At 45.9% G+C, this 19834-nt stretch overlaps 3 protein-coding genes and 6 non-coding genes across 10 annotated transcripts; 1 reads left to right on the forward strand and 8 right to left on the reverse strand.

Annotated features, from left to right (window-relative positions):
• The first annotated feature begins 334 nt into the window (after positions 1–334).
• Positions 335–4934, forward strand: LOC123138492 (pentatricopeptide repeat-containing protein At5g27270). 2 transcript variants are annotated; one of them, XM_044558473.1, is made up of 8 exons: positions 335–872; positions 1278–2655; positions 2744–3055; positions 3152–3256; positions 3355–3442; positions 3565–3686; positions 3792–3856; positions 3946–4934. In XM_044558473.1, the coding sequence occupies exons 1-8, from the start codon at positions 369–371 to the stop codon at positions 4501–4503; spliced, it is 3132 nt and encodes a 1043-aa protein (XP_044414408.1). In that variant the 5' UTR covers positions 335–368; the 3' UTR covers positions 4504–4934. The 2 variants fall into 2 exon arrangements, with proteins under 2 accessions (XP_044414408.1, XP_044414409.1); XM_044558474.1 differs by having other exon boundaries at positions 3778–3856; positions 3946–4180.
• Positions 4935–8686: 3752 nt separating this feature from the next.
• Positions 8687–10639, reverse strand: LOC123139505 (uncharacterized). Its single transcript, XM_044559290.1, has one exon. It carries the CDS (start codon positions 10613–10615, stop codon positions 8687–8689), a length of 1929 nt encoding a protein of 642 aa, XP_044415225.1. The 5' UTR covers positions 10616–10639.
• Positions 10640–12640: 2001 nt separating this feature from the next.
• Positions 12641–12725, reverse strand: LOC123140359 (small nucleolar RNA R16). The gene has a single exon (XR_006469965.1). It is a non-coding gene; the product is annotated as a small nucleolar RNA R16 (small nucleolar RNA).
• Positions 12726–12775: 50 nt separating this feature from the next.
• Positions 12776–12863, reverse strand: LOC123140360 (small nucleolar RNA R16). Its single transcript, XR_006469966.1, has one exon. It is a non-coding gene; the product is annotated as a small nucleolar RNA R16 (small nucleolar RNA).
• A 1314-nt stretch (positions 12864–14177) lies between these two features.
• Positions 14178–14274, reverse strand: LOC123140282 (small nucleolar RNA SNORD96 family). Its single transcript, XR_006469910.1, has one exon. It is a non-coding gene; the product is annotated as a small nucleolar RNA SNORD96 family (small nucleolar RNA).
• Positions 14275–14608: 334 nt separating this feature from the next.
• Positions 14609–18450, reverse strand: LOC123138493 (heat shock cognate 70 kDa protein 2; the record flags this gene model as incomplete). Its single annotated transcript, XM_044558475.1, is given in 2 exon segments — positions 14609–16536; positions 18235–18450. Coding segments are annotated over 2 exon segments (1944 nt in total). The 3' UTR covers positions 14609–14806.
• On the reverse strand, positions 16755–16895 carry LOC123140431 (small nucleolar RNA F1/F2/snoR5a). The gene has a single exon (XR_006469993.1). It is a non-coding gene; the product is annotated as a small nucleolar RNA F1/F2/snoR5a (small nucleolar RNA).
• Positions 16941–17024, reverse strand: LOC123140300 (small nucleolar RNA Z196/R39/R59 family). The gene has a single exon (XR_006469926.1). It is a non-coding gene; the product is annotated as a small nucleolar RNA Z196/R39/R59 family (small nucleolar RNA).
• Positions 17076–17161, reverse strand: LOC123140299 (small nucleolar RNA Z195/SNORD33/SNORD32 family). Its single transcript, XR_006469925.1, has one exon. It is a non-coding gene; the product is annotated as a small nucleolar RNA Z195/SNORD33/SNORD32 family (small nucleolar RNA).
• Positions 18451–19834: the final 1384 nt, after the last annotated feature.

The raw sequence follows: 19834 nt of genomic DNA on the forward strand, positions 1-19834 counted from the left end.
AGGGTGACATTTTGAAGTAACATTTGTTGTTTAATTTTTTCACAGGCCAAAATGTTTAATCTTTTCGTCTACAATTTGGTTGTCGCATTGGATGTGACAAAATACACATCAAATTTTTTGTTGAAATTTATTTGGCATTTCAAAAAAATTGCATGCAGAGCACGCGTTTCTGGGAGCACCAACGGATTTCCGGTTGCGTTATCATTTGTTTTTCCAACTTGCTGATTGGGGTCAATTTGTACCCCATATTTGTCTCTTCACACTGACAGGTGGGTCCTACCCGATTTACCCAGAGATAAAAGAGAGAGGAGAAATCTAACCTTATCTCGTATAATCGCTTCTCTTTCCCGCGTCCGTCCACCGCGCCGATGCCTTCTGCTCCTCCTCCTCACACTCCACTCGCCGCCCCGACCGCCGCCGTCTCCGTCACCTGCTCCTACCGGGAGGACGATGACGGCGCCGCCTCGTGGTCGCTCTCCTCCGGCGCGCCCTCCTCCTCGCCGTCGTCGTCGCGGGGGCGCCGCCCGCCGCCGTACCGGCGGCTCCTCCACGACGAGGCGCGGCGCCTCCGCCAGGAGCGCCGCGGCCAGGGCGCCGGCGCCGAAACGCCCTGGTGGGTGCGCCGCAGCGAGGGCCAGATGGCCCGGTACGTCGAGGACGACCGCGCCGGCCACGTCCACGGCCGCCACGTCGTCGCCGCAGCCCGCGCCGCACGCGCCACCGCGTCCCGCCCACCCGCCGGTGGGTCCACCATGCGGGAGGCCATGGCCTCCTTCGTCGCCAAGCTCACCTTCCGCGAGATGTGCGTCGTCCTCCGCGAGCAGCGCGGGTGGCGCCAGGCCCACGATTTCTTCTCGTGGATGAAGCTCCAGGTACAGAACAAGATTCCCCACACAATCGCAGCATCTGAACCATTTTTTCTTCAAATTTTCCGTCATTTAATCCGCCCCGATGCGATGTTGAGCTGAATCCCCAGCAATTTTGCTCCGTTTTGAGCTGAAAATTCTGAGCGCTAGTTGAACAATTCTGATTCATGTGTGTATAATCAAGTAATCAACCAATGGATCATTGTTGTTCATCTTGGTTTTTTTTTTATTCTCAGACTTTGATTTTTTTGGAACAATCTCGGTCATTTTTCGTTCAAAATTCACTCATTTTTCATTCAAGAATTCAAAATTTGGATGGTACTTTTCGAAAAGCTCGTTAATTTCGTTCAGGGGCGGTATATTTCGCAAAACGAAATCCAAAACCTTGGTCCTCACCTGATTTTCTTGCAGCTGTGCTACGAGCCCAGCGTGGTCGCCTACACCATCCTCCTCAAGGCGTATGGCAACGCCGGCAAGATCGAGCTCGCCGAGGAGGCGTTCCTGGAGATGCTCGAGGCCGGCGTGGAGCCGGACGCGGTGGCGTGCGGCACCCTGCTGTGCGCGTACGCGCGCCAGGGAAGGCACGGCGACATGATGCTCTTCTACGCCGCGACGCACAGGCGCGGCGTGGCGCCGCCCGTCTCCGCCTTCAACTTCATGCTCTCCTCCCTGCAGAAGCACAGGCTCCACGGCAAGGTGATCCACCTCTGGAAACACATGATGGAAATGGAAGAAGCCAACAATGTGGTGCCAAATCACTTCACATACACAGTTGTGATCGGTTCATTTGTCAAGGAGGGTCTCCTGGAGGAGGCCATGGATGTCATGGGGAAGATGAGGGCCTCCCGACTCGTCCCGGAGGAGGCGACGTACAGTTGCCTGATCAGCTTGAGTTCCAGGCATGGCAGAGGGGAGCAGGTTGTGATGCTCTATGAGGAGATGAGGGCTCATGGCATTGTCCCCAGCAACTACACCTGTGCATCCCTCCTGGCATTCTATGACAAGAGTGAGGACTACTCGAAGGCGTTCTCGCTCTTCTCGGAGATGGAGCGAAGCAGGGTTGTCATTGATGAGGTCATCTATGGGATCCTCATTAGGATCTATGGTAAGATCGGGCTCTACGACGATGCGCAGCGCACTTTCGAGGAAATCGACAGTGCGGGTCTTCTGAGTGATGAACAGACTTATGTGGCAATGGCTCAAGTTCACATGAATGCTCGCAGCTATGATAAGGCATTGCAGGTTTTGGGTTTGATGAGGTCGAGGAATGTGAAGCCTTCATCGTTCTCTTACGGCGCTCTTCTTCGATGCCATGTCGCGAGGGAAGACCTAGCTGCAGCTGAAGATGTCTTCAGAGCTCTGTGCAAATATGGCCTCCCTGATGTGTTCTGCTGCAATGACCTACTGAGATTATATGTCAAGCTGGGCCAACTAGAGAAGGCAAGTGCATTCATTCTGAAGATGAGAAAAGAAAATATCCAGCTTGATGAGGCCCTCTGCATGACTGTAATGGAAGTTTGCTGCAAAAGTGGGATGATCGCCGATGCGGATAAGATATTGAAAGAGATGAACAATGGTGGAGTGACCATGAAGAGTTCAACAATGGTTTCTATGATAGAGATGTATGCTAAAAACAGAACCAGTGTAATGCAGGAACAAGATAGTTCGTCGAAGGCACTGGCCTATCGGACCGACGGTTCGGCACTGAACGCGACGTTGAAGTCATTGTTGGACACACCTGGGGGTTCGTCCATCGCATGCCAATTGATCAGAAAATTGGCTAGGGAAGGTGAGGAAACCAGGTACCACACAGATCATGGTGTTCATGCCTAACCATACTGTCATCCACTGCTGTTTATTTATTTGTTTTTCTGCAGGGAGGACATGTGAGGCGAAATTCCTTCATGAACAGCTGATTCAGTTGGGAGTCAAGCCTGAAGATTCTGCAACAGCTACTCTCATTGTCCAATATGGCCAGGAACAGAAGTTACATCAAGCAGAGGAACTGTTTGAGTCGGCATCGACACCATTTCCAATAGGAGGGCCTGTCTACAATGCCATGGTCGATGCATTATGCAAGTGCGGCAATATCGAGGAGACGTATCATCTCTTTATGAAAATGGCTGATCAAGGCCATAGCAGAGATGTTGTGACAATTAGCATACTTGTCACTCACCTGACCAAACGTGGTAAATATTATTTTCTAACTGCTACCAATCCTTATGCAGTAAGTTTGGTGAGGCGCTTCGCCTCTGTGTATACTCACACTGCGAAACTACTCCCAGGAAAGTTTCAGGAGGTGGAGAACATCATACATGGCTGCTTCCACGGTGAAGTTGAGCTTGATACTGTTGCCTATAATACATTTATCAAGTCGATGCTCGAGTCAGGTCTGGATAAACATCTTTTCCTCTTCATAAGGTGGGCAAGCAGAATTTTCAGGGCGTGGGTGCCATGGCTAACTGCTACAGCTTTAGTTTCCAAACAGGCAAACTATACTCAGCTGTCAACATATATGATCGCATGATATCCACTGGGGTTCCTCGGTCCTTGCAGACTTTCAATATAATGATAAGGTAGATAATCTTGATAAAACCATAGAAAATGGGAGTTGGAAGTATGCAACTGTTTTTTCTCTTTTATGTTTGTGTTGAGACTTGAGACCACTTTTATCATTAGCTTCAGTTTTCTTGTTCAGTGTTTATGGCCTAGGAGGAAAGCTGGACAAGGCTGCTGAAATGTTTGCTGCTGCACAAGAGCTAGGCTTACTGATCGACGAGAAGATATACACCAACATGCTTAACTTCTATGGAAAGGCTGGTTAGTCCCTTCTACCTTGCGTCTAAGAATCAAAGAAGATTTCCCTTTTCATGTTCGACGAGTTTTTCGCACTCTCATTCATACTATTCAGTGCAATTTCTTCAGGGAGGCATCAGGAGGCGTCTTCACTATTCGATAGAATGAAGGAAGTTGGTATCATGCCTGGAAAGGTATGCTTCCGTTGGTGTCTGACTTCTGAAATTACAGTTATCTGCCTTGAGATTGACTACTGTGACTGAAACTTGCAATCAATGTGCAGATCAGTTTCAACTCCATGATCAATGCCTATGCCACTTCCAGGCTGCATGATGAAGCAGAGATTGTTTTCCAGGAGATGCAATCACACAGTCAAGTTCCCGACTCGACGACATACCTTGCATTGATCAGATCATACTCAGAAAGTAGATGCTGCTCCAAAGCTGAGAAAGCCATCCAGATGATGTTGAGCAGCGGCATAACCCCTTCATGCCCTCATTTTAGCCACCTCATTTTTGCCTTTCTGAAGGCAGACCAGATTGATGAAGCACAGAGGATCTGCAGCCAGATGCAGGAGATTGGTGTGGCTGTTGATTTAGCATGTTGCCGGGCAATGATGAGGGCGTACCTTGAGCACGGTCGCGTCGACGAGGGCATATCGCTCTTCGAGACAACATGCGGGTCATTGAAACCTGACAGCTTCATCCTGAGCGCTGCATTTCATCTCTATGAGCATTCAGGCAGCGAGCCTGAAGCTGGGGATGTGCTGGAAGCCATCGGTCTACATGGTGCCTCTTTTTTGAGAAATCTAAAGGTTGGATCAAAGTTGGAACCAACTTAATAACGACCATATCATGTGCCCATCAAGATAGCAACCATCACAGGTATCTTCCTTTTGCTTTTGCATGTATGTTCCCATCAAGATAGCAACCATCACAGGTATCTTCCTTTTGCATGTATGTTCTTCCACAAATTTATTTCCTACTGATTTGTGTTACTACATCCAGATGAGCCCGTTGTTGTGTATGTTGTTCTAGATGATCTTGTACTAGTTCATATGTACATTAGGACACGTTTTGTACCAAGATGTTGTAAAATGTACATTTCAGAAAAATGTTTCCAAAACAGTGTATGTTATGATATATAACTTCTCCAAAATGTATAACTTAATGTTGTACTGATCTGTTTGATCAACTTTTTTCTCGAATATGCACGAGTGTGCATATCATATATTAAAGAAGAAAGGCAAAGTATGCCTCCACAGTTACATTACACGCATGTACGGCCTTACAACACGTACACACTCCACCCACGTCCACACATCCTACCCCTCCCCAATCCTCCACCTATGTAATCCACTTAGGAACTCGTCCAACCTCCCTTTGAACAGCCCCGCCATTACGCACAACGCGCTTTCAGCTTTGATCTTGTCAATGAGCCTCTCCACTGAGGGTGCCGCGCCGTCAAAGACAATTGCATTGCGATGTTTCCATAGCTCCCACAAGACCAGCAATAACATGGTATGTATGTCCTTGTTGCCTAGGTAGCCGTTTCCTTTCTTGGCACACATCCAGGCCCCAAGCTCATCGTCGCTGCTCGGCCCCCAACCAGTTTTACCCAGGGCCTCTCCCACCACTGCCCACACTGTCCTGGCAAAAACGCAGGTGAGCAGCAGATGGTTTACAGTCTCCGGTTCCTGATCACAGAACGGACATGCTGATTGGTGCGGTAAACCTCTCCTCGCAAGCCTATCAGAAGTCCAGCACCTGTTTTTCAGGGCTAACCATGCAAAGAAGCGGCATTGCGACGGCGCCCTGCATTTCCAGGTTAACCTTGCCGTGGGTACCACTTCCCGACCCCAAAACCTGGCTGCATACGCTGAGCGCGCCGAGAACTTCCCACTCGCATCCCAGGACCACAAGAACTCATCCTGCTCACCGGGCATTTGTTCCCATGCCGTGACCCGCTGCCAAATCTGGAGAAACTGATGTAGAGCTGCCGCATCCATATCTGGGCCGATGTCCAACGCCCACTGCCCATCGGCTACTACCTGCCCAACCATCATAGACTGCCGAACCCGCATTGGGATCCTACTGTATATGTCCGGGGCCAGCTCTTGCATTCTCAATCCGTCCAACCATCTGTCTTCCCAGAACAGAGTGGATTCCCCACTCCTTGCGTTGACTCTCAAAGCAGCTTGGCATAGTTGTAGTGACTCGTCCGGCACCTGAATACTGAATTCGCTCCATGGCCTGCTCCCATCAACACGTTGCAGCCACGGCCATCGCGCTTGCATCGCCAGATTCATCCAGCGCAAGTTGGGGATGCCCAGGCCACCCGCCCACTTGGGTGCACAGACTGTTTCCCAGGCAACGGAACAATTGCCACCGTTGGCCTTCTCCTTGTTGCACCAAAGGAATCCTCTGCAAACTTTGTTCATGGCCTTAATCGTTTTTATAGGTAAATCCAAAGCCATCATCGCATGTATCGGCATTGCACTGTTTGATCAACTCACAGCATTTAACATGTTGCCAAGAACGAAGACTTAACAGTTCGCCGTCTGAAGTTTTAAGGTGTATTTTCAACAGCAAAGGAGGTCTGTTACTCTGCTTCCACTTACAAATCCCATATACAGGGTGAATGCTTAGGCTAGTAATGAGATTGTAAAATTGAAAGATAATAAACAGTTGACCAGGGATCTTCCAAGTCCAATCTGCAAGTATGGAGATATAACGTTTTTGGTATTACCCACGAAATAATTGCCTGCTATGGTGCCATTTACCTCTGCAAGTGGCCGATTTGTCTCAACTTTCCAGTAGTCAGATACATACAGTTAGGAAGATTCTATGAAACTTTCCGGTAAAAAAAAGATATTCTCAGAAGTTCAAACTTCCAAAAGAAGCTGACATCTATTCTACTTTTATTTTGTGTTAAGCATGCAAAATAATATGTTAGTGAACTTCCAGAAGATATTCTCAGAAGTTCAAACTTCCAAAAGAAGCGTACATCTATTCTACTTCGGATGTTGGGCCGTTGTTGTCAATCTCTCAATTTCTGAATGTTAGTGATTTATAAGAATTCTCATACATTGAACATCTCTGCAGTTTAAGAAAACAAAGTTGACAAAGTTTCTGACTTGTCACATATGATTCATCCAGTGCAATGCTAACCAGAACAGCTAAAACCTAACTCTGCCAAAGCTTTGCCACTACCAACAAGCTCCAGCCACCGTAATAAACATCTCCAACCTGGAATCATGTTTAATCTGTTTATTTGGGTTTAGAGCATCTGCACACACAAAAAAAGGAACATAATGGAAGTATAAGTACCTCCTCAGCGCAAGATTTCTTTGTGGGTTCGTCGCTCAGTCGGAAACCAATTTTTTCAGCCAGTTTACTACTCTCATTGAAATAACAGTTAAATTACTTGGGGTTGAGACAAACAAGCTGTCTCAATTGCAAGTTCGAGTATAAAGTCATCATGCTGAAATTTAAAATCTGTTGAGACCAACATAATTAGTTCCTACCCAAGTTACGAAATTCGACTATCAACAACTAAGAAGGTGGATAGATTCTTACAAATCCTACAGATGAATCCACTCCAAACAAGATATTGCAGCTGTGCGTCACGGTAATCAGCGGCACCGACGGCAAGAGAGCATGCTAGGGACAACCCACATAGGTTGCACCCTGTTGTCACAGCCCATGAAAATGAAGGATTGAGTTTTTAGAGCCAACCCTCAAGTGCAACCCAACTTTCAGCCTCATGGCAGTAGCAGTACATGCAGCGGACATCTATGAGCTTCACAGTGGTGAAGCTATGTTGCGCCCAGCCACGAGCTCAAGCCATTCTATAGTGTCTATCCAGGGAAATGCTGCCATGTAGCCTAATTAATTCGTGCATATTGCAGGGGGAATAGGCATATAAGATGATCCAGTTTGCATATTCCAGTTCAACAAGAAACAAGGAAATTTGAAAATCCTTATAAGCTCTGTTTTGGGAGCTTGCGTCTAGAGGAGCTGCAGAGCAGATAGATTTTTAAGCTTACATACAAATTTGAAGAAAAGATGGACTGTCAAAGATCCTTCTCCAATAGCACAAACAAAGAGGGCCTGAAGCAAGTGATTGTCTAATCTCTGCTTGGGCAGACTTCCAATCTAGAAAAACCAAAGTTGAATGTACGCTTCAGGTTCCACAAGGGAAAAGATCAAATGTGTAAGCCAGCGCCAAAGTGAACACAAACAATTTTTTTTCTTTTTCGAAACAGAACACAAACAACTTACAACACCAAGGAAATGTGCAATAAGAACATCCCAATCATTTTCATGCAGTGAATGGAGCAAGTGCTCAATAACGCCCGTCTACCTCATACTCCCTCCGTCCGGAAATACTTGTCATCAAAATGGATAAAAGGACATGCATCCAGACGTATTTTAGTTCTAGATACATCTCTTTTTATCCCTTTTGATGACAAGTATTTTCGGACGGAGGGAGTACATATATAATTTGACGGGTAATTCCATGGAAATTAAATGGAAGGGAAAAAATAGCTCATCGCACAGCAAGGGCAAAATTCTACTGAACAGATGGGATGCCGTGTCGAGATCTTTAACATTAAAAGAAGGGTATGGGAATGACTTGTTGAAGTGCTCTGGATACCAAGTCCTTTAACATACTGAATGAATAGCATTATTAAAGGTTACATGTTGTTGGTAACATTATACATAGACTATCATCAGGAAATAGGAAAAATGTAGTGCCTTATTTCATCACACGGACAGCAAACAAGGAAAAAACACCCGCAAAAATAACTGAACAATACTGAACCACACCAGAACACAAACGGAAGACGGGTAGGTAGGCTTCCAGCGCGCCACGACATTCAAACAGTACGGCAACCATACACGAAGTAATAGGACTTATACATCCGACCTGCTTTCCAAAACAAGAAACAAACAGCAAAATAAGATATCCATCTATGCAGTGTAGAGGGTATAACAAATAAATAACTGATCGATTTGCAGTTACCCATGATCAGCGGCCGGTATCTGATCTTCCGACTTTCGGGGAACATAAAAGGCGTATACATTCGTCAACTCTGCATCTGCTCCACGAGTATTGCCATTGGTAAGATGGATCCTTCTAAGATGGTAATCCCCGATCCCGCGGTGGGCCATGAGCAGCCAGGCGAATGTGATGAGCTCCCCGCCTTCACTCAGCTGCGCCGCGTGCATCTCTGCCTTCGACTTGCCAGCGGTGTAGAGGAGTAGCCTCACCCACAGGCGTGCTATCTCCTCCAGTGTTTCTATGGTTGCCACCAATTCAAAGTCCTCCATGAGCTTTGTGACATCTTTAAGCCGTTCAGGTTCCTGGAAGTGATCCAGGGTAGCTGTGGCGCTGATAGACAGTGGCAGCATGGAAGGGTGGGTAACCAAAAGGTACATCATGTAGTTGGAGAGTTTCCGGCATACCTCCACCAGACCAGAAGGTACATCTGGCCTTGCAGCATTTGCTTCCATGTCCTCACTAGGGGAAGCAGGTTTTTCTAAAAGTGTCTCTGTGACGTAGTGCATGAAGATAATACCGTAGCCAAAGTCTCTAATAATCCCATCCTGTGCATTGCCAAACAGTGGGCTAATGTTTGGCCATTTTTGTGGTGTTTGATCATCGTCAAACTCATGTAGTAACAGACTAAGCTCTTTTGCTACACATTTCACGATCATTTCATCCACATCCGTGTACTTGGTGTCCAATAGATTGCTTATCCAAAACATTTTCTTCTTTTTAACACCGAGAAAACCCACAAACAGCTTTCTGAAGACGACCATTATTTGTCCATTACATGTACTTCGCTGCAGGTCGCTGTCAGTTAACCAGCTATGGAAGTTGTACTGCCCAATCAAATTTGGCCACCGTTGTTTCATCCTCGGGTATCCGATGTCACAGCAAAACACAAACCATGACAACCTGGCAAGGACATCACAATTTTGAACCTTCAACCATGCCCATGTCCATGGTGACATCATGGAAATGAACATTGAGCAGACTTCCAGGAAAAAGCACCCGACAAATAGTGCATAGGTGATTGCAATATCAGCTTTGCTATACCTCTGTTTGTCATCTGGATGGAAGAGCGCAAAAGCAACAATAACCGAGGCCTGGGAGATGCATCTAAGCATAACTCCGCTCCAAGTCCTGAGCACAAGAGCCTTAGTGTAGAGGTCGTCGTATATTATGCCAAGCTGAAGCCTCACCATCTTGATCATTTCATCAGAGTCGACTTCTGTCTTTACCAATTCGTCTGACGATGGATCAATCATGCTGCGCTCCAGTAAGACATCAAGGGCGCGTGGCATGGAATTGAGAGCAGCGCCAACAAAGCCAGCGTCGCCAGCGATTCCTTCAGGCAATTGTTTTCTGCTCTGATGCCCAGTTGAGCTCTCAAGACTTCTAAGACGGCCACACTTGAGAGACCATATTCTTTCTCCATACTTGATAATTCCGGCAATAAACGCAAAGATACCTGAGAGTAAAAGGTTCGCGCTGTGTCTTCCAATGGACTTCTGGAATACATATAAAGCTAGGACAATTTGGGTGAGCAGATTCAAGAGATGCCTCAACCACAAGTTGTTATCCTCCATGGCAAAAGCAGTAATGGTGTCCTGCCCACCAAGATGAATGAGGAGAAATGGTGCCCAAAAGAAAGCCAGTTGTTCGGTTCTTCTCAGCCTTTCAATGTTGATATCCTGATGCCGTGACAGATAGCCGAGTGCATAGACTGCTGCCAGGTCTGCCCCCAAGTAAGCAGCCCAAAGGGAGCTCCTTAGGAGCCTGTTGCCGCTACACCGCCGGAGCCTGCCGGCGAAGAAGAGGAACAACTGCAATGTGAAGCTAAGGAGCACGAGTAGCTGTATTTCCCACTCATTATATAGTCTGATGATCAAACGCTCCATCGCATGTATGCTAGATTCAGAATGTCTTGGACCACCTGATGGATACAAGAAAATGTAAAATAATTCAGTGTGCATTTTCAAAAAAAAAAAGCAAAATATCCTCCTCTTTCAAATAGAATTTGTCTCCGCTTTAGGCAAAACTATTCAGTGTCTTGTTTGTGACATCATTTTCCCCTGGCTAGCGAATTATACCGATGCTATACTCTGTCTGCAGTTAAAGCACTAATTGAAGGTTCTCTACAGGCCCTATATTAGCAGTAAACCAAACATATAAAATTATAGTTATTTGGGAAGTTCTATCAAAAGGAGACGGAATTATATTACAAGGAATCTGTTTTGCATTGAGCCCACTCGTCCAGAGTGGATTTGTGGATTGGTTGCCGGCTAGAATGGATTTGTTGCCGGCGCCAGCTTCAGAGCAGAATGCCGGCAGTGACAACTGGACGGACGGTCTCTGCAAGAAATACCAGAGCACTGTGGTTCTCCACACAACCCAGACGATGCCCGACATGATGGGGACCAAAGCTTCCGAGCCTGAGAGGCTGAGGACCACGCTGACGAAAATGGCGTGGACATCGAACACTATGAGCGTTAGCCATTCTAGAGTGCCCAGACACAAGCTCAAGCCATTCTAGAGTGTCTATCCAGGGAAATGCTGCCATGTAGCCAAATTAATTGGCGCATATTGCACAAGGGAGGCGGCATATAAGATAATCCAGTTTGTGTATTCCAGTTCAACAAGAAAGACAGTTTGTGTATTCCTCAGACATCTTGCATCTAGAGGAGCTGCGGGGTAGACATATTTTTAAGTTTACATATGACTTGGAAGAAAAGATGGACTATCAAAGATCCTTCTCAATAGCACCAACAAAGAGGACCTGAAGCAAAGCCATTTGTCTAATCTCTACTTGGGCACTTCCAATCTAGAAAAACCGAAGTTGAACGTACATAGGGGGGCAAAGGATGGAGATCTGAACTCCAGCTAAGTCGAACCTTCACAAACAAATTTGGAGTTCTATTGCAAGGTTGCTGTCTCTAATCTTCAAAGTAGATACACGCACAAACGACTGCAGATAGGTACGTAACAAGAATGGAAGGCGTCATACCTCGAACAGATTGCGGCTGTGCTCAACTGCCAGAGAAGTGATGGTCTAGCTGAATACAGGATCAGGCAACGACGTTATCTTGAAGACTCCAAGGACCTGATGTTTATGAAGAACTCCTGTGTTGATCTCGGGTTTGCAGCTGCGTTTAAATTACACTGATCGGTTTAGGACCAGCTCATTGATTAAACGAATCGACCATTAGCTGCAGCTGATAACTTTGTCAAGTCAAATGAAGTATATGGACCACGTGGCAAGCGATCAAAACTTGATATGAACCCCAAAAAACAATGTATATGGGGGCGCCCCTCGATGTAACTGATTAGTATAAGCAATTCAGTAAACATGTGACAGCGGCGTAGTTACCGCTAACCACATGTGTGTGTGCATACCGAATTTGTATGTCCTTTGGTTGCAGCTTCGCTGCCGTGCATCCGGCTCCCAATGCAAGGATAACCTGTATGATCCTAAAATTAAAGAAAGTTGGTCTCATACGCTTCAGGTTCCACAAGGGAAAGGATCAAATGTGTAAGCCAGCGCCAAAGTGAACACAAACAACTTACAACACCAAGGAAATGTGCAATAAGAACATCCCAATCATTTTCGTGCAGTGAAGGAAGCAAGTGCTCAATAACACCCTTGTCTTTGACGGGTAATTCCATGGACATTGAATGGAAGGAAAATAAATAGCTCATCGCACAGCAAGGGCAAAATGGTACTGAGCAGATGAGATACGGTGTCGAGATCTTTATAACATTAAAAGAAGGGTATGGAAATGACTTGTTGAATTGCTCTGGGTACCAAGTCCTTTAACATACTGCCATTAATCAAAAGAAATCCACAGAAGAGATGGGCATAAATACCGCAGTGCACCAAAATTGTGCAGACAAGATAACTTGATAAAGGTCGTTTGAAGCTGATGGGTGGCATCAGATAATAAGGCGGAGTTTTGTAAACATATCAAAGATCCAGTGTTTACCATATAATATTTCACATCATTTGCAGGGTTTGATAAATTTGTATGGGAAAAAAAGTAAGACAAATAGAGAGCTTTATGCAAGGCATCAGATACTAAGCGGGGATTAGTAGTCCACACATGGATTTTTCCATTGAGAGTGTAGGATATCTGATCAACACTTGCCAGCAGGAAAGTAAAATAATTCTAAATATTTTAGAACAATATCTGAGAAGAAACTCTCGGTTAGACCATTTGACTCCAGAGCAATGGCAAAGGCCGCAAATGGTTGGTAAGTAAACCGTCTCACTATCCACGCTCGCTGTGTCCCCCTCAGATCCAAGTCCAGTAAAAAACTTGTCTGCCAACTGAGAGGGAGAATAGGAACTAAGTGCAAACATGAGAAAAATAAGAAGAAAATAAGTAATTGAAGACGTAATGTTTGAGAAGATTGGAGAAGATAGAGACAATGTAGCTCGGATGATGCAGACATATTTGTCCAAGGAGGCCAAAACAGAGAGAAGATAGCGAAAAATATAGCTAAAAAAGACACAAACAAATAACAAAATCAGATACGTTGTTGATTCAGATCCCTCTGGGTGAATAAATAGATCTCATCAATATATGAGTCAGGCCACTACGTTTTAACATCACAAGTCATCAACGGAATCCATGAACAACAATCTCCAATCCATAGGGGAAAAAAAAAGCAGAAACCTTAGGCAGTACCCTCAGTTCATGCCTACAGTTCTTTGACATTGAGAATATTTCATAATAAATGGTTGAGCTGTCAGACGAGGTCCTCCCAAGTATTGTCCAGTGCCATCGACTCGGACCAGCGAATCAAGCCTTGTTCCAGGACTTGATCTCCCTCTATTACTTATACCAACGACTCACCAAAACTTGCATAGGGACAGAGGGATTGTCAGTCTCAGATGGTAAACGAGAGGATACCTGAGACAGTGGGCGGGGGAACAACACGTCGAAGCTTAGAGGCGTGGAAAATACAGGGTGCACTTGAGAAGTTGAAGGTAGCTCCCGGTGTTAATATGGAACAGCACGTGGCAAATGCATCTCCTTCAGACCACAGTGACGCTCGCTGCTTGGTGCCCTTGCATATCTCTTCATCCATGACACCACAAGACACACACAACCAAACAATAGTCGAGCAATTCAAATCGGTAGACCAGCAACAATAGAAGATCAAATCAGTAGGCTGCAAGGATTATGCTTACATCAAGGAAGAAAACTTAGGTCTCAAAGATGTGCCATCACTGGACTCACCAAACTGAGCTGCAGAGAAAACGACGACTTCTAAAAACCATCAAACATTTATGATAAGAATAGCAGGAGCAATTTTGGAGAGTGGTATTCGCTGCACCTCACAATCAGTAATAAATTTGGAAATTCAAGCCCTGGTGGAAATTTCGTCAAGATATCTAAAATTTTAACATAGATCAAATCAGAAACACAAAAGTCCTATTTTGGAGGAAATCTGGTTGGTGAACATCTGAATTGCAGACTTTCACAACATGGCACACAGAGCGCACCAATCAGTCCCGAAAGATGGTGTGTCTTGTTCGTTATTTTCATCACTGTCCAGCCAGCAGAATCATGAACAAAAAGAAGGGCGGACGAGATATCTAAAAATTATGATATATCCAGAAAGAACACTTTAAGAATAGAAGATGCAAAAACGACAATCAAAAGCTGTTCAATTTCAAAAGCACAGACTGCAGGAGGTCCTCGATGCTTTCGCTTTCAGAACAAAACAAAGTCCTAAAATTACGAAGCCATCTGAACAAAGAAAACAGACCAGTTTCCAAACGATGAACTTCAAAGACGTAGAGAAGTAAACAGAACTAAAAAGGCAGAGGCTCGGTCATACAGATCATCAATATTAAAAGAGGAATGATAGTACCCAAAAGCACCAGATGATTTAGAATAATATATATTACTTAGACGTGACGACCCATAATCCACTGATGTTCCACGAATGTTAACTCGCACAGAATAACCCCGACCACTCGTACCAAAACAATAACCACCACAACCCAGTCTAAGATAACGATAGAACACACATAATAACTAAGAAGCAGGCTTCACCGCCTCTGCAACAGAACATCAACTCGTTTAGTCAACTTCCTCGATCTTGGGGCCAGCACCGCCGGAAGCAGCCGGGGTGTCATCGTCCATGCCGCCCTCCATGTCGGCACCAGCACCCTGGTACATCTTGGCGATGATGGGGTTGCACAGAGCCTCCAGCTCCTTCATCTTGTCCTCGAACTCATCCGCCTCAGCGAGCTGGTTTGTGTCCAGCCACTGGATGGCAGCGTCAATGGCGTCCTCGATCTTCTTCTTGTCGTCCGCCGGCAGCTTGGAGGCGATCTTCTCATCCTTGATGGTGTTGCGCATGTTGTACGAGTAGTTCTCCAGGGCGTTCTTCGACTCCACCTTCTTCTTGTGCTCCTCATCCTCAGACTTGTACTTCTCAGCCTCCTGGACCATCTTCTCAATCTCCTCCTTGCTCAGCCTGCCCTTGTCGTTGGTGATGGTGATCTTGTTCTTCTGCCCGGTCGTCTTGTCCTCAGCAGACACGTTCAGGATACCATTGGCGTCGATGTCAAAGCAGACAGTGATCTGGGGAACTCCCCTGGGTGCAGGAGGGATGCCGGAGAGCTCGAACTTGCCAAGGAGATTGTTGTCACGGGTCCTGGTCCTCTCACCCTCGTACACCTGGATGAGCACACCAGGCTGGTTGTCCGAGTAGGTGGAGAAGACCTGCTCCTTCTTGGTGGGGATGGTGGTGTTCCTTGGGATCAACACTGTCATCACACCCCCGGCCGTCTCCAGACCAAGAGAAAGAGGAGTGACATCCAACAGCAGCAGGTCCTGGACCTTCTCGTTGCCCTCTCCGCTCAAGATGGCAGCCTGGACGGCGGCTCCGTAGGCAACAGCCTCATCAGGGTTGATGCTCTTGCAGAGCTCCTTGCCGTTGAAGAAGTCCTGGAGAAGCTGCTGCACTCTGGGAATCCTAGTGGAACCACCAACAAGGACAACATCGTGCACGGTGCTCTTGTCCATCTTTGCGTCCCTCAAACACTTCTCCACAGGCTCCATACACTTCCTGAACAGATCCATGTTCATCTCCTCAAACCTGGCACGGGTGATGGTGGAGTAGAAGTCGATGCCCTCAAACAGCGAGTCAATCTCAATGGTGGTCTGGGCAGTGGAGGACAGAGTTCTCTTTGCCCTCTCACAGGATGTCCTCAGCCGCCGAAGAGCTCTTGGGTTGCCACTGATGTCCTTCTTGTTCTTCCTCTTAAACTCTTGAACGAAGTGGTTGACCATCCTGTTGTCAAAGTCCTCACCACCAAGATGAGTGTCACCAGCTGTGGCTTTAACCTCGAAGATACCCTCCTCAATGGTGAGAAGAGAGACATCAAAGGTACCACCTCCAAGGTCAAAGATGAGGACGTTCTTCTCACCAACACTGGAAGCCTTCTTGTCAAGACCATAAGCAATGGCAGCAGCTGTTGGCTCGTTGATGATACGGAGGACATTGATGCCAGCAATGACACCAGCATCCTTGGTAGCCTGCCTCTGCGAGTCATTGAAGTATGCAGGTACAGTGACAACAGCATTCTTCACAGTGGTGCCAAGGAAAGCTTCTGCAATCTCACGCATCTTGATGAGGACCATAGAAGATATCTCCTCAGCTGCAAACTGCTTCTCCTCACCCTTGTACTGGACATTGATCATGGGCTTGTCACCAGGTCCAGCAACAACCTTGAAGGGCCACAGCTTAATATCACTCTGGACAGTAGAATCGGTGAATCTACGGCCAATGAGACGCTTGGCATCTGCACAAAACGGTTCATGTTAGAAATTGAACAAAAAAGTAACACCAACCATTATATGAAAAGTTCAGTCCCATGCTACTTACTTAAACTGAGGCTAAGCAGACAACAAATGACTTAAGGCAGAAAACATGGTTCGCGTATATAAATGGTTTGGGCAGGCTAATACAAAGGCATGTATCAAGAGGACCCTATCCAATAATAAACACTCATAAGCAATGTGATATAAATGGGTATATAGTAACCAGAGGCTCATTAGGAGCAGCCAGTGTCGCAAAGTTCCATTCCCCCTCATTTTCTGCCACGTTTCGAGACACAAAATCACAAAAAAATGACCAGGTGTCAGATACCAAATGGCATTTGGTGATGAACATTGTATTAAACAAAGCAAAAAAAGAAACTTGCCATGCAATCTCAGCCGAAAGATGGTGATCTTGTTTATAATAATCACAGTGATTCAGCAAATGGGATTGTTTGCATCACAGATTGCACAGCAAAACAGGCTCAGCATGAAAATATCTTATAACTATAAGAACAGCAATGGGAGATCAGATGGTAGTGCATGTGTAAATTGATCATCACAGTGAATGCAGAAATGTGGTATGGTTATGATATCATCATTTCTCCCATCAAGTCATATATGTGACAAACGAACAACAGAAAAAAAGGATAATTTGCCATGAACCTGCACATCAAAATCCAATAAAAGTAAAAAATCAATGGGAGATTGAGCCACAGATTGTTCAGATTGAAAACCCTGAAAGCTATGGGCACATTTAGCTTGCTTCCCAATTTTGCCACATCTAAAAATAAACGGGCAAAAAAGGAGCAAATCAAAGGGATTCGCCCCAATTCCGCTTCACAAAACATGGTAGCAAACTTAATGGCCCAAAGCCATCCATCATAGATTCAGCAGAAAGGCGCTTGGATTTCTTATCATCATCAATCTGCTAGCTCCAAAAATAAAAGAGAAACACCAACAATAACTTATTCAAAAGATAAAGCAACACAAATTGGCCGAGAATAACATGCCGTTTAGAAGAAAGAGAATCAATGAAGTGTGCAGTGAACAACAAGCCTATCATACAACCAAGTGAGATTTGATACAGTATAGTTCCAATCCACAAATCCACCAGTAGTATTCTCCACCATAGTTAATTCAATACTACATTGTGTTAGAACATACTTTAACTGACATGAACAAGAGGACACAAGGCAGGCAATGTAGATTTACAGAACATGTTAAACAAATAGCACTTGGCAGGACAAAGTAATCAATCAAGCTCTATAATAGCATTAATACTATATAGATCTAATATGCATCAACCGGGTCACATGTCAATGAAGTGTTAAACAACTCACTGTCCGGATCAATTATAAACAAATAGATCTATGTGGAACCAAACAATTAACAGGACCCAACTGCCCAGGTCATATATACTAATACCAACAGATCTGGCACCTCCATACCAACCAGCTAACAACAGCTACCTGTAGTAACGAACCATTGCCAGCACAAGAATCTCTGCGGCTACGACCACCGATCTAAGCGACCAGGACCAAATAACACTAAAACCCCATGCAAATAACGGTAGAACACACTACACGGAGTAAACCGAGGAGGCCTACTAATCACTTTATGAAAACAGTAAGCAGATCTGAGGGCGTAACGAGTGCAGAAGCAAAGAGATGGGCGCTCACCGAAGACGGTGTTGATGGGGTTCATGGCCACCTGGTTCTTGGCGGCGTCGCCGATGAGGCGCTCCGAGTCGGTGAAGGCGACGTACGACGGCGTGGTGCGGTTGCCCTGGTCATTGGCGATGATCTCGACCCGGTCGTGCTGCCACACGCCGACGCACGAGTAGGTCGTGCCGAGGTCGATGCCGATCGCCGGCCCATCGCCCTTCGCCGCCATCTCTCGCGCTCAGGGGAGGCTGAGGCTCTCTACTGTGTGTGTTTTTTTCTTCTTCCGGGGTAGGAGAAAGTGGCGGCGGGTCAAAGGAGGATGAGGACTAGGGTTTGAAGAGGAGGATTACATGAGGCGGAGCCGGGGATTTTATAATTTGACGGAAGAGGGCTCGTGAAGCTCTAGAAGGTTCCTGGGCTGCGGGGCGGGATGGTAGAGCCGTTGAGATCTGATCCTGCGGCTGACGGCGCACGGGGTGTCCTTTTCGCGGCTGCCCTTTCCGTTTTGGGATGTTTATTTTCTCGGGAACCGACCTGATTTCTGGTGATGCATGGAAAACCCACCTTGGCGAGTCCTGGTAGAGTGAAACACTTTGCGTGGTAAGTGTTTAAGCTTTGGGGTTCTCCCTGCAACGGTGTAGTAGCATCTTGGCATATTCCATGTTCCACAGTGTCTTATTTGCGCAATTGGAGTTGAAGATATTCAACATTGTTTGTTTCAATGCGATCGGGGCTAGAGAAATATGGGATGCACTACGGTGTACTAACAAGTCTGTCTATATTGGAAGATTCGATCGGGATCGATAACACTTGAAATTCTTTCCAAAACTGATGTTGTTTTCAATGATCTCCAAGCGGCGGAAGTGGCCCTTGTAGCGGAGAGGTACATATATGGTGACAATGTTGACAAATGGTTAAAGGAGTTTCGGTCCAAACTGTGGAGAAAATGGCAGTATCTATTTGAGTTTTGGCCATAAATTTCATAAAGTCAGAAGCGTAATCATGTGTGGGCAAAACCTAGTCACGGTTTGGCCAAGATAAACGTCGACGCAACTTTTCGTGAAAGATACTTTATCATATGCATGTGGCGTTGTTGTCCGCGGTGACCATGGTGACTTTGTTGCGGTGACAAACATGTTTCTACCACACACACTCGCGGTGCAGAATCAGCAGAGCCTTAGGCCATCAAGAACGGACTATGTCTCATAGCAAAGTTTTGTTTGCAATAGTGTTGAAACAGGCCTTAATTATGACAAATGAATCTACGTTGTAAGCTTGGGATGCAATACAACTGCCCACAACTAACTGGCCTTGGTCGTGGCCAACTCAACCTCGTTTTCATTTGGGGGAAGAAACGAATCATAGTATACCCTTTTTTGTCTGGAGAAACAGGTCAAATGTCAAATGAAGCATTTCCCCGACGGTCAAAATTGCTATTCTTCTTCCCCACAAAAGCACAGCTCCAAAGACGTTGGATTTGTCACTGTCCAGGAAACCCAAACGACGGTTGAAAACCCAAGCAGCATCATGGAACGGGAGCTAAATCAGCTCGAAAAGAAGAAGGAAGGCTAGCCAGAGAGACGGACTCTAGGAGCAGACCTATACATGAAGAGGA

This window comes from Triticum aestivum, chromosome 6B (assembly GCF_018294505.1).
Source record: "Triticum aestivum cultivar Chinese Spring chromosome 6B, IWGSC CS RefSeq v2.1, whole genome shotgun sequence".
Classification (NCBI taxonomy): Eukaryota; Viridiplantae; Streptophyta; class Magnoliopsida; order Poales; family Poaceae; genus Triticum; species Triticum aestivum.

What these genes read in the sequence shown, in the direction of transcription:
- LOC123138492 (XM_044558473.1), top strand. Translation starts at nt 369, where the DNA reads ATGCCTTCTGCTCCTCCTCCTCACACTCCACTCGCCGCCCCGACCGCC. An exon ending in ACTTTCAATATAATGATAAG is followed by an intron (nt 3,443 to 3,564) that starts GTAGATAATCTT and finishes TTTCTTGTTCAG; the next exon opens with TGTTTATGGCCTAGGAGGAA. An exon ending in TAACTTCTATGGAAAGGCTG is followed by an intron (nt 3,687 to 3,791) that starts GTTAGTCCCTTC and finishes CAATTTCTTCAG; the next exon opens with GGAGGCATCAGGAGGCGTCT.
- LOC123139505 (XM_044559290.1), bottom strand. Translation starts at nt 10,615, where the DNA reads ATGGAGCGTTTGATCATCAGACTATATAATGAGTGGGAAATACAGCTA.